General features: G+C 46.7%; 1 protein-coding gene across 9 annotated transcripts in view; it reads left to right on the plus strand.

The window, feature by feature from the left end:
• The first annotated feature begins 400 nt into the window (after positions 1–400).
• Positions 401–14,260, plus strand: part of LOC137306046 (sodium/calcium exchanger 3-like) — a 237,655-nt gene continuing 223,795 nt past the window's right edge. For 8 of the 9 annotated variants that reach the window (XM_067975079.1, XM_067975086.1, XM_067975085.1 and 5 more), the window contains exon 1: positions 632–2,175. In XM_067975079.1, coding sequence (XP_067831180.1) covers positions 644–2,175 — 1,532 coding nt within the window. In that variant the 5' untranslated portion in view covers positions 632–643. Of the gene's footprint in view, positions 2,176–14,260 lie in introns of all 9 variants that reach the window. The other variant, XM_067975077.1, reaches the window with a different exon arrangement.

Genomic DNA, 14,260 nt, shown 5'->3' on the forward strand with positions numbered 1-14,260 from the left:
TGAATAAAAGGTCAGTTCAGGGGCATGGAACACGGTGCCAGGTGAGCATTGTCAATTTTGAAATAAGGATGTGGATTCTCTCTTTGAGGCTGTTCAAACACATTATTGCATGAATGCTGTGACTGTGCATTGGATTGACATCAATCCACCCCATGTTTAAATATGGGAATTAATGTCTTGCAAGAGACTGCATTACAAAACGACAGATCCCTCAAATTAATTTCTTGAGTGATTACAGTTGTACCAAATATTTGTCTGATTTAATTGAGTGAAATGTTCATGTTCCCAGCTGCCATGCCTTGAAGTGTAACAATTTCAGTTTCCTTTTATCTTTTTTACAGGCATCTGAAGGTTGTGAGATACTGAAATCAAGGTTATTCTCTCTAACAAAACCACGCCAATGGCCAAGTTACAGTGGAGAACAGTCCTGTCCCCTCTCCTGGGGTCTGGGCTCATGGTCACCATATTCATGATGACCATTTGGGAGGCAGAAGGGACTGACACAGAAGACCCTGTTAACCAGAACAATTCATCATGTTTTGGGTCTTTCCAATGTAACCGTGGGATCATACTCCCAATATGGTTCCCACAAAACCCGTCCTTAGGAGACAAAGTTGCCAGGGCTATCGTCTATTTTGTTGCAATGATGTACATGTTCCTTGGTGTCTCCATCATAGCCGATCGCTTCATGGCGTCCATTGAAGTCATCACTTCGCAGGAGAAAGAGATTACCATCACTAAACCTAATGGGGAGACCAGCATAGCCACTGTTCGAATCTGGAACGAGACTGTGTCTAACTTGACCCTAATGGCTCTCGGCTCCTCAGCGCCAGAAATTCTCTTGTCGCTCATTGAGGTGTGTGGACACGGCTTCCATGCCGGAGAATTGGGACCGGGCACGATTGTTGGCAGTGCAGCCTTCAACATGTTTGTCATCATTGCAATTTGCGTCTACTGCATCCCTGATGGTGAAGTTCGGAGGGTCAAGCACTTGCGTGTGTTTTTTGTCACTGCGTCGTGGAGCATTTTTGCCTACATCTGGCTGTACCTGATTCTGGCAGTTTTCTCCCCAGGCGTCGTCCAGGTATGGGAAGGGTTGTTGACTCTCATGTTTTTCCCAGTTTGTGTTGTCTTCGCTTGGATCGCTGATAAGAGGCTACTCTTCTACAAGTATGTCTACAAAAGATACCGTGCAGATAGACGCAGGGGCATCATTATAGAGACTGAGGGAGAGCTCCCTAAGGGTATAGAGATGGATGGGACAATGATCCTGGAGCACGGGGACAGTGTCCTTCCCGATGGAACCGTGATCACTCTAGAAGCCAAAGACTTAGACGAGAGTCGCAAGGAAGCCATCCGAATCCTTAAAGATCTCAAGCAAAAGTATCCAGATCGAGAGCTGGAACAACTAGTTGAGATGGCCAATTACTATGCCCTGCTCCACCAACAAAAGAGCAGGGCCTTTTACCGTATTCAGGCTACAAGGATGATGACCGGCGCAGGCAACATCTTGAAGAAGCACGCTGCAGATCATGCAAAGCGGACAACAAACCTTCACGAGTTGAAGCCTGACCCAGAGGAAGAGATGTGCAGCAAAATCTGCTTTGATCCTGCCAACTACCAGTGCCTTGAGAACTGCGGGCTTGTCACTCTGACTGTGACATGCAAAGGCGGGCAGCAGAACAGCACCTTCTACGTGGACTACCGGACGGAAGATGGCTCGGCCAACGCTGGCTCGGACTATGAATACAGCGAAGGCACCTTGATCTTCAAGCCAGGTGAAACAACAAAAGAGATCACCGTGGGCATCATTGACGATGATATCTTTGAGGAAGACGAACATTTCTTTGTCCGTCTTGGGAACCTGAGAAGCGGAGATGCCGAAGGAATGTTTGACTCGGACCCAACATCATATCCCAAAGGGCGACTTGTTTCCCCCTTGGTTGCCACGGTGACAATCTTGGACGATGACCACGCTGGCATCTTCACATTTGAAGACAAGATTTACCACGTGAGTGAGAGCATTGGCATAATGGAGCTGAAGGTGCTGAGGACCTCTGGTGCCCGTGGGACTGTCAACATACCGTACAGGACCGTGGAAGGCACAGCTAGGGGAGGAGGAGTGGACTATGAGGACGCCTATGGGGAGCTGGAATTTCTAAACGACGAGACCGCGTAAGTACATAAGACTTGGAAGGTCACTGCTTTATACAGCAACACAAAAAAAGGTTAGCAACTAGTTAATGCAAAGTTCCGGCACTAAATGAGTGGCAACTCTGCCTAGTGTGGGAAATCGGAAAGGTCACTTACCATTATAGTGGGCTAGTGTTAAAATAAATTGCAGGTGAGTCATCTGTGGTTTTGCACCATCCTAATGTAGCTGCTTCAGGGTTTTGCATAGCAAGCTCCTTATCTTCTCATCCTCTTCAAAAACAAACAGTATGCTGAATGTTCATTTGAATTTTTTCTGATTTTTAAAAATATATTGTAATATAATTGCCATCCCAGCCCCTTTCATTTCTTGTGGCAGAGACTGCTTCCCATTGATTCCAGGAGGGTCGGACATAGGGGTTGCCAACCCTCCAGGATTGTCCTGGAGTCTCCGGGAATGAAAGATTAATCTCCTGGACACCGCTGTGAGCAACCCTGGAGAAAAATCATATGGGTATAAGAAAATTGTGGGTTTTTTTTCATTTTCTTTGTACACTTTTGTTATAAAATTATTGGAGATGGGGGAAAAAAAACTGTTTGACCGGATGGGGCAGAAGGTCATGTGGTCAAGCCTCCAGGAATACGTCCAACCAGAGTTGGCGACCCTAGTCAGACGGTGCAGGTCAGACCTCACATCTGCCACTAATTCCAGCTGTGGAAGGCTGCCTCTGGCGAGGTGTTTATCATTGCGCACAAATTGGAGGAAATGGTGGCAGAACATTCCGGTGAGACAACAGAATTTTACAGCTACTGTGGTAAAGAACAAGTATAATTAGAAAAAGGGGATGGGATGGGGGGAATGAACAACAACCTAGGATTGGTGCTATGTTGTACAACAAAAAATAATTAAAATGGCAGGTGACCGTTCACATTATTGGAAATAAAAGTCAGACGGAGTTGACCTCTAATAGAAATGTCATCACGGTATCTGATTGGCAACTCTGTGTGATGATGCTTAAGTGACTTTTGTATATTGTTAGAATGGGGTGGGGGGGGAGGGCTGGTAATTTCCCAGTATGCTTAGTGTTGATAATGTCTGTCTGTATCCATTTTGGGGGGGAAACAAGGGCCAATTGAAGGATTTTGTGAAATAGTTTGATGCAAGAGGTGTTTGATTTTAGCGAAGCGATGTCATCACTAATAATCAATTCACATCTGAACAATTCTCAAAATGGCCCCTTACGTCATGGAGTGGGGGATGGGAGACCGGCCATTTTCTTTTGTTGGTGAACACTCAGGATGACAGAAGATTTTAGGTAAGCTCTAATACTGAATTATTTTCTGAAACCGCTCTTTAAATGTTTCAAAACGTGAGGATTAATCATGAATAATTGTTGGTGTGAAGCACATTCAGTCGGCTGACGCTAGCATGTGATGATGGAAGCTGTTTGAATTAAATGCACTCAGGGTTGAATACAAGCTGTTGTCAGTGTGGCACAAATATTGAGACCCTGTCGCTCTACATTCCCAATTCGTGATGGCATTGATTGGAAGGATAAATCTTCCCACCAAGCCCTTGTTGAGCACATACCCAGTTCTGTGTTGGGCTGCAGGTCCCCCGGATCTGTTTATGGTGGAGACTGAGTTGTGTAGATTATGGTACACTGTGGAATGCTGTATCACAATGCGCACACTTCACATTCCAGGATGGCACTGTACTGCTCTGTACGATCAAACCACGCCAAAGTGTCTGCAAGACCAATAAAGTGAAACTCGGCCAACTCCTCTGTCATTAAAGTTGGTCCATTGCCATCTGTGTCTTATGAAAGGACCCTTGTTAATGTGTTAATATGCTGGAAGATAGAAAGAACTTACTTTTATATAAAATGTTGCTAGTGTCTAGAGTGGTGAATGAATTATTTGTTTACAGCGTGAGATTTTGGCTTGCAAGCAAGACATTCCTGCCAATATTCCTTTAGCCCTTTGCCCTCAGTTGAAATAAAGCTTCCACTGAAATTCATTGTTTTTCTGGGCCCTGTGGGAGAAAATTTTACTACATTTCTTTTGTTATATTTGGTGGATGATGACTCGTTTTGAGGCTCAGAAGTTTCTTCATACCTGGTCTCCTGTACCTCGGGGACACTGACAGACGCACTTCTTGGTGATGGCTGCAGAGTGTACAATACGAGGGGAGTGAAAAGATGTTTCCCGCCTGACACCCTGCAAGATCAACAGGAGCAATGTCTGCTGTGTCTATCAATCAATGCTTCAGCATCCAACAGAAACACTTGAGTGTGGTGAAATTTAAACATTGAGTGTGGTGAATTTAAACATTACAGATTGTTTGATATAATCATGGTGTCTTCACATCAAAAGTTAGAATGACCTTGAAGTCATTCCTTAAAGGTTATGCACGTCCGGTACGGAGTGGAGTCCCTGACTGCTTATGGTGCTCGGAATCTTCCTGTACCTTTCAGTGTCACAGATCAGTCTTGCTACAAAACGTTTATGTCTCCCGACAGTAATGAAACAGGTTGATTTAAGGTCTTGCACGTGGTTGTAGGAAAATCAAGGTTACGCGTGAGAGGAAGGCCCTGATTTGAGGGGGGAGTGAGATGTGTAGGCCATTTGCAGATGTGGGCCTCAGTCCCATCCAGCTGTTTACCAGCGAGCACTTTATTTGTCTGCAGAGTTCCATCTTCTCTGATTCAGGATGTTGGAAATGGATTGCAGAGAATAAATAAAACAAGGCTGCAAATTGTGACACCACAAGTCCAGGCCAGAATGGAGATGATTTGGTAAATGCCCCGTCAATCATGCCTGGAGACCGCACTGCTGTAAGTGACTGGGATTGATTTTACACACATAATTTGTATTATGCAACTATCCTCTACTCAATGCATTTTGCTGGAGAAATAATCCACTGTACTCGGAAGACTTTGCTGTAGTTTCAGTCATGAGTTGAGAGACTGTGTTTGCTGTAGTTCATGAGTTTGATGTAGAGACTCTGCTGAGCAAATAGACTGCATTAGAGACTATAGGCGCTAAATTGGGCCGTGTAGCGCCCATTGTTTCGGTGCTACACGGCATCTCTGACATCCAAGATGGCGTCTTGGATGTGCACGCATGTTTCCTGCGTGACGTATGCCAGATGCCATCTTGGTATAGGAGTTTGAGCAGGCGCAGATAAGAAACGCTGGAATCATGTAAAGTAGGGAGAAAATGTCTTAACCCCGACCATCTGAACGTGTCTTAGAGTGCCTGGAGGACCCCCCATTGGCGCTATTTAAAGGGACCATGCAGGATTTACAGGTTAGTGGCTGGATTATTGCCTCTGGCTGCCGAGACATTTGTAACCATTTTTGGAGGTCTCCTAGATTTCAATACTAGGACGTGGGGACATAGTCTAACATTTAGAGCCAGGACGTGCAGGAGTGAAGTTAGGAAATGCTTCTACACTCAAAAGGTGGGAGACGTTTGGAAAGCCCTTCTACAGACGGCAGTTGATGCTAGCTCACTTGTGAATATTAAATCTAAGATTGATAGATTTCTGTGAACCAAGGGTATTAAGGCATATGGGGCTACGGTGGGTATATGGAGTTAGGTCACAGGTCCACCGTGATCTCACTGAATGGTGGAACAGGCTTGAGGGGCTAAATGCCACTGCCACTTGCTGCCTCTTGATATGCGCCACCTTCCCCTGCAAGAAAGCGAGGTGTGTGCCTGGGTGATGTGGCTGTCATGGTTGAATAGCTGCCAGTGTGTGTGTGGCCTGTGAGTTGTGGGTGGGTGGCTTGAAACAGTGGTAATGCGTAAGGGCGGGAGGAAGCATCTGATTTGAAGAGTTAAGTGCTGATGGAAAGAGTTTATTGGTATGTGGGTGATGGGGGGTGTAGTGCGTGGTGCAGTTGGCAGGAGACGCCACTTGACAGTTGACCTCACTCACCTTGCCCACTCACGTCAAAGCATTGAACTTCTTCCTAAACTGCATCCATGTTCATGGTGCTGTGTGCCTGGCATTGACTTCGTCCCACGCTGCCTCCCACAGTCTTTTGGGTATATGTCTGGAGGGCCTCTTGCCCCCCCCACCCCCCCAACTGCGGATATAGGATGTCCCTCCTTCTATCCACCTCTTGCACCCAAGGTTTCTAGTGCATCAGCAGAGAACCTTGGTGCATGCCCTCTCGCAGGCCTGGTACCAACTCAGATCGGCAGATTGGTGAAGTCTGATGTGCAAATTGGAGGATGTGGGATTTAGTAATGTGCAACCTTTATTCAATGTTTTAACATAACTCATCAGTATGTAAACATAGGGATGGGATCTGCATCTGTGTTTTATGTGTGCGATGTCTGATCTCTGTTCAGACTCCATGCAGACAGTAGACTGTTATTTTCATCAAATAACAGGTACAAGCTACCTTTAAGAGATTTCTAAGAAACATCCTCCCTTTAAGAGATGGCGCTCCCTCTGGTGGTGGAAAGTGCAAATTGCATTCATTCCACGTGCAAGGCCTGGAAAGGAACGCCAATGGCAGGTAAGTGCTCCCTGGGAACCAAACTTGCGTCTTGCCTGCCCAGGGTCCATCAGGCGTGGGGTGTTAGCGCATCGCACTACCATCGCCCAGAACGGACCCTTAACCAATTTTTCCCCCTCTGTTTGCTGTAGTAAATAGACTCTGTTTGCTGTCGTAAATAGACCCTGTTTGCTGAGTAAATAGACTCTGCTTGCTGTAGTTTATGAGTAAATGAAAACCACAAGTCCTGCCCCGCCTCCAACTCATTGGCTGACATGGTGGTGTCAATATTCACTCCGATAAAACAATTGCAACAGATTGGGATGTGTGACTCAATCCACTTGAATATAAGTGTCCTTGCCTTGGCAGTCACAGGGGTGCCAACCGTTGAAGGATCGAAACTGCAGTGTAAAAGGTTTGTTGTTGGAGGGAGAAATTGTATTTTATTTGCCACCCTGTCAGTCTTGGGTTAGTTCTTTCTGTCAGAAGATGGAGCAGCCAATGATGATGTCTGGGGGAAGGGAGACTGAGCCAGGCAACAGGTGGATTTAGGGATGGGAGGAGTTAAGTTGACTGCTCCTTTAAGACATGGGGGGGGAGACTTGATGTTAGAGCAAAATTTTACTTTCACATTGAGTAACGCTGCCTGTTCCCACAACAAGGGCAAAAAACAAAACCTCCCACTGCTCCAGTACGTATCTGTGGCTCTCTCTCTCTCTCTCCTGCCGCAGTATCAATCTCTCTCTCACTGTCCCAGTATCTCTCAACACTGCCCCAGTATCTCTCAACACTGCCCCAGTATCTCGCAACACTGCCCCAGTATCTCGCAACACTGCCCCAGTATCTCGCAACACTGCCCCAGTATCTCGCAACACTGCCCCAGTATCTCGCAACACTGCCCCAGTATCTCGCAACACTGCCCCAGTATCTCGCAACACTGCCCCAGTATCTCGCAACACTGCCCCAGTATCTCTCAACACTGCCCCAGTATCTCTCAACACTGCCCCAGTATCTCGCAACACTGCCCCAGTATCTCGCAACACTGCCCCAGTATCTCGCAACACTGCCCCAGTATCTCGCAACACTGCCCCAGTATCTCGCAACACTGCCCCAGTATCTCGCAACACTGCCCCAGTATCTCGCAACACTGCCCCAGTATCTCGCAACACTGCCCCAGTATCTCGCAACACTGCCCCAGTATATCTGTTCTCTCTCTTTCTTCTGCCCCAGTATCTGTCTCTCTCTCTCTGCCCCAGAATCGCTCTCTCTTTCTACCCCATTATCTGTCTGTCTCTCTCTCTCTCTGCCCCAGTATCTGTCTCTCTCTGCCCCAGTATCTATCTATCTCTCTTTCTGCCCCAGTATCTGTCTCTCTCTCTCTCTGCCCCATTATCTCTCTCTCTCTCTCTCTCTCTGCCCCATTATCTCTCTCTCTCTCTCTCTCTGCCCCATTATCTCTCTCTCTCTCTCTCTCTGCCCCATTATCTCTCTCTCTCTGCCTGAGTATGTTTCTGTTCCTCTCTCTCTCACTGCTCTTCTTCAAGGAGAACTCTGGTTCTTCAAAGTGGGATCTATTTACCACCTAAGAGGGCAGTTGGGGCCTTGGTTTAACTTCTCATCCAAAAGACGGCACCTCCGATATTGCAGTGCTCCCTCAGTACTGCACTGGAGTGTCAGCCTAGATTTTGTGCTCAAGTCTCTAGAATGGGACTTGAACTTACAACCTTCTGACTCAGAGGCGAGAGTGTTACCCACTGAACCACGGCCAGGTGACCCTCCCCTTCTGGCAGGGGAGATACTGCTGGCTGCATCTCTGGAGCTTGTTCCTCGGCAGCATGGTGTCACTTCCTAAATTCCAATGGCATGGTGCTCAGAGGGGGGATGTCAGAGGCCTGGCATGTGGTGCTGTTCTGAGGGTTAGTTGTGCAAGTTTTTAGAGTGTGAAGAGTGTTCTGGTGTCCAGAGTGACCGAGGAAGAAAAGGGAGAGTGGCTGATTTGTTATCTTGCCTGTACTGGTGAGGTCATTGAACTTCTTGGGGCAACGGTCTGCAGTCCTAGGGGTGAGAAAGTTGGCACTTAGTGCCAGTGCCACATCTCTCCAGGTGGCATGAGTGACAATCCTGGCAGGCTTGCTGGTGAGGACACCCAAGGAGTCCATTTTCCTTGAAGGTCCAAGTAAGAACAATTCTGTATGCCTGGGTGTCACGCCCTGCGTCCTTGCTCCAGAAGGTCCTACTGTAGACGTTCTTGAAAAGTATGAGGAAAAAGATTGATGAGACATGCAGTGAAGTTATCTAAGAGTCCAGTGAGTGAGTCGAGCACTGCCCCTTCCTTCTCTGGTTGCCCCTCCCCAAGTCTGCTCCTGAAGGGTGTCGCGTGTCCTGTTTTTCTAAAGGCTGCACCCTAGTTTCCATGCACTACCTTGGCCAGGTGCTCCCAGGGTGGGGGGAATGGACCCTGTTGTGCTGCTACTGGCCTGAGCATCCATCTCTTTTATAGTAATGACCCCATTCCCCAGGATTGGGGACGGGGATAAAGCATGGGTGGAATTTCCACCCTCTGACCCAGTGAGGGTAAATGCCAAGGATGGACAATCGGTCTTAGTGATGTTGGGTGAGGGATAAACATTGGCCAGGATTCGGAGTGGAAGTGACAGTTCAGCTTGGGGTGGAATTCAGACCTTCAATCCTGACTGAACCACCAATGTTTTGATGTATCGTTTTTTGATCTTTGGTGCTGGTCTCTCTCTCTCTTTCACTCTCTCTCTGTCGTGCAGCTTTTCTGAAATGACCTCCGTTTTCATCAAAGGTTTGCAAATCCTCACATCAGAGAGTCCCCTTCATTGGAAGAAAAGTCAGAGAACAAAAACAAATCTGGAAACACTGATGGAAAGGTCCTCCCACCGCCCCCCCTCCGAGTACTGTAGTCAGAAGACAAGCCAGTCAGAACCAGCGACTCCTTTGTACTGAAGTTCCAGGCTTCAAGGCAGAGCGGCATGTGGCAATGTCAGAAGGAGCGACAGATTAGTGGGCCATAAAATTTTGTGTCAGTTATTTCATGAGAGACTTTTTCTTTGTCAGTTTCCTGCCAGGAACAGCTACCTAATGTGACAGCACGGAGTCAGGATGTATTTGTACACGTTACACTGTGATGCAGTCTGATTCCACCAAACCCGCTGTTCTCCTTCCAGCTGAAGCAGCACAAGAGCTGACTCGGGTCAAGTTTCCCTGCTGTAACCGCACGTGCTGCCAGATGGGATTGGCTGGAGTTGAGCCTAAAATGCCTGATGTTCTTTCAGTGGGGGGGGGGGTGGTCCTCAAGAAGGAAAGTTGCTTGTGGTTGAGACACAAGGTGAATCGGCATCAGCCCATGCGGATCCCTGTGGCCGTGTGTGCCAACGCATTCGGTTGTCTACAGAAAGAAAGACTTGCAATTATATCGCACCTTTCACGAGCTCAGGACGTCCCAAAGTGCTTAACAGCCAATGATGTAGTTTTGAAGTGTGGTCACTGTTGTAATATAGGAAACGTGGCAGCCAATTTGCACACAGCAAGCTCCCACAATGAGATAATGACCTGATAATCTGTTTTGGTGATGATGGTTGAGGGATAAATATTGGCCAGGACACTGGGGAGAACTCCCCTGCTCTTTGAAATAGTGCCATGGAATCTTTTACGTCCACCTGAGAGGGCAGATGGGGCCATGGTTTAGCATCTCATCAGAAAGACGGCACCTTGACCAACATCATTAAAAACAGATTATTTGGTCAATATCACATTGCTGTTTGTGGGAGCTTGCTGTGCGCAAATTGGCTGCCGCGTTTCCTACATTACAACAGTGACTACACTTCAAAAGTACTTCATTGGCTGTAAAGCGCTTTGGGACGTGAAAGGTGCTATATAAATGCGAGTTCTTTCTTTCCAGATGCTCTGAGTGTTTTTACTGAGTCAGAGGTGGAGTTGGTGAATCTTTTGTAAGGAAATGAACCCACCAGAAAGTCTCTCTTTGGTGGAGCCGGTTCAGCCAGATATTTGGACCAATGGGTACAGTCAGTGATGGCAGAACAGTGCCTTTGCTGTCAGTTGTGTTCTGATAACATAATATTACCTTCTGTCTCTCCATTTGACCACCTTCCCTTTCCCTCATTTGGTCAGAATCTCCTGCCGTTTGATTTTCCTGTTTGACACAACAAGCAAACACCTCCCTGAGGCTAAACACAGCCGTCCCATCTGGGGATTAAATCTTCCATTGTCATCTCAGAATCTGTTCTTGCCTTCTCTGTTATCCTGGGTATCTCTCTGAAATCAAAAGACAGAGTTAGTTATGTAAGAGAATGGCGGAGAGTATTTGTGAATTTATGGGACTTTCCTTCGGAAACAGTACAAGGAATGAATGCTGGCAGCCGTTGTGGTGAGTCTGTGATCTGAAACTGCCAGGTTTGGGCCGAGAGGAGCACTCATGTAGAAGGTGTGTCGCACTCCAGAATGTCACCAATTGATACCATTGTTCACCAGTCCCTCACTCTGCCTTCAACCTTCACCTTTGATTGCGTTCTGCGGCGGAGAAAGACCTACCATAAAATCGGGAGTATGGGTTCTCCTTAGTTATAAATGCATCCCAATTCATGTTATACACACATATACATACACCGAGACATACACAAACATATACACATACACACACAAACCTTGAGGGACACACACATTCACATATAAACATAGAGAGACACATACACATACATACAGGGACACACAGATACATACACAGACACACACATACACACAAATACACACGCATACATACACAGACACACACATACACATGTACACAAATGCATACATATACAGATACACACACACATACACAAATACACACGCATACATACACAGACACACATACAAGCAGATCATGGCATTGCTCACAATGAGTGAGGATATAATAAAATGATACGTCTGTAATTTGACAGGAAGTGTGTGTGATGCTAACAGGAAGTGTGCACTATATGCAAGACTTTTAATGTATTATGGATTGAATTTTAACTCATTAAGGTGAAGGACATTACATCTGAAAGATGTTCTTTCCACTCTCCTCCAACAAAGTGCCTCAGTTCAACAACAGAAAATCGCCTCCAACCAGCTTGTCACTCCCTCATTACTGCACCCAAGTGTCTGCATGGACTATGTGAAGACGTGGAGTGGGGCTTGAACCTGTAGCCTTCATGACTCAGAAGCAAGAGAGCTACTGCAAAACCTAGCTGACACTTAACAAAGCACCCTCCATGGCAAATGTGAAGGATTTCACCATCCCCCTCCCTATGCTGAATTTCCCACCAGTCTAGGGCCCACAGTCTCCAGTTTATTGGTGGTTGGTCTGTGTCACCCCCTCGAACAGTCTGGTTGAGGAGGTGGTTGACTCCCTCAGCACGGCGCAGCCACAGGTCGAGCAGTTGCAGGAGTAATGCAATAAATTGCTATCGATCTGGTTTGCCACTTTCCTTCTCAATCAGGTAGCAGCTTGTTGACATTTGGAAAGCACTCAATCAATGCCACACGTCAGGCAGCTGGAAGAGCCAGGTTTTCTTGAAAGTGGAACGAGAGCCTGAGCAAGCTCTGTGCATTGACAGCAATCACAGTGGACTTCTGTTAAGGTTATGCCTGGTGGCAATAAGGGTCAGCCTTTGGATAATAGCTTTTGACCCGTTGAATATGACATGTTTATGTTAGCAGTTTTCATGTTGCTTAGTGGGACAGAGTTTTTTAACAATATTGGACTGTTGCATGTCAGTAAAAGGCTGCCCTTTCTGTATACTGGGTAAAAGCTAACAGCTCACTGAAATTTGAGCGGGTAGAATTTCTATTTAGTTAAATGGGTATAATGTATTGAAAGAAAGAACTTGCATTTATATAGAGCCTTTCATGAACTCAGGGACCACGTCCCAAAGCGCTTCACAGCCTTTGACGTACTTTTTTGGAGTGTAGTCACTGTTGTAATGTGGGGAAACATATTGGGAATATGGCCAATCTCCGTCTATTCTGCATCTCAGGTGATTTTCTGCTTGCTGATGGCGGAACTTCTTTCTAAGGTTAAAGTGAAGGCCAGATAATGTAATTTTGTCAGACGTATTTCCCAGTGAATTAGTAGATTGCCCACTGTCAGCTATGTTCTTCATCATCCTGCCCAACACTGGTGGGCCTCACTGCCCTGTCCAGGCCACAGTTGTGCCACCTGGTGCAACCTTTTTTCCCTGGAGAGTAGGAGGTTTAGGGGTGATCTTATAGAAGTCTATAAAATAATGAGGGGCATAGATAAGGTAGATAGTCAAAATCTTTTCCCAAAGGTAGGGGAGTCTATAACGAGGGGGCATAGATTTAAGGTGAGAGGGGAGAGATACAAAAGGGTCCAGAGGGGCAATTTTTTCACTCAAAGGGTGGTGAGTGTCTGGAACGAGCTGCCTGAGACAGTAGTAGAGGCGGGTACAATTTTGTCTTTTAAAAAGCATTTGGACAGTTACATGGGTAAGATGGGTATAGAGGGATATGGGCCAAGTGCAGGCAATTGGGACTAGCTTAGTGGTATAAACTGGGCGACATGGACATGTTGGGCCGAAGGGCCTATTTCCATGTTGTAAACTTCTATAACCTGATTGTAGTCAAACTCCTGCCCAGATACAGCACTGCCAGAGGCTATGAAAGTGACTTCAGCCCTTATAACCTCTATTCTTCTGGTTCCTTCCAAGCAACATTAGACAGTCTGCTGCACATAGATGTATAAAGCACGTGGCTGATGGCTCGATTGCCGGACCAGGAAGCTTACTAAGTTTCTCAATGGGCAATTGGCACTACCATTTTTTAGAATTGCAAGATTCTCATGTGTCCCTGTATGTTCCTTTGGACCATGCCACTACTTAAAAAAATTTATTCTCAGGATATGGGTGTCACTAGCAAGGCCGGCATTTATTGCCCATTTCTAGTTGCCCCTTGAGAAAGTGGTGGTGAGCCGTCTTCTTGAACCTCTGCAGTACGTGTGGTAAAGGTTCTCCCACTGTACTGTTAGGTAGGGAGTTCCAGGATATTGACCCAGCAAAATCGAAGGAACGGCGATATATTTCAAAGTCGGGATGGTGTGTGACTTGGAGGGGAACTTGTAGGTGATGGTGTTCCCAAGCTCCTGCTGCCCTTGTCCTACTAGGTGGTGGAGGTCGTGGGTGTGGGAGGTGCTGTCGAAGAAGCCTTGGCGAGTTTCTGCAGTGCATCCTGTGGATAGTACACACTGTAGCCACGATGCACCAGTGGTGGAGGGAGTAGATGTTTAAGGCAGTGGATAGGCTGCCGATCAAGAGGACTGCTTTGTCCTGGACGATGTTAAGCTTCTTGAGTGTTGTTGCAGCTGCACTCACCCAGGCAAGTGGAGAGTATTCCATTACACTCCTGACTTGTAAGTAGTGGAGAGGCTTTGGAGGAAAGTCACTCGCCACAGAATACCCAGCCTCAAACCTGCTCTAGTAGCCTCGGCATTTATGTGGCTGGTCCATTTGAGTTTCTGGTCAATGGCGACCCCCAGGATGTTGATGGTGGGTGATTCAGCGATGGTAATG

This window comes from Heptranchias perlo, chromosome 41 (genome assembly GCF_035084215.1).
Source record: "Heptranchias perlo isolate sHepPer1 chromosome 41, sHepPer1.hap1, whole genome shotgun sequence".
Taxonomy (NCBI): domain Eukaryota; kingdom Metazoa; phylum Chordata; class Chondrichthyes; order Hexanchiformes; family Hexanchidae; genus Heptranchias; species Heptranchias perlo.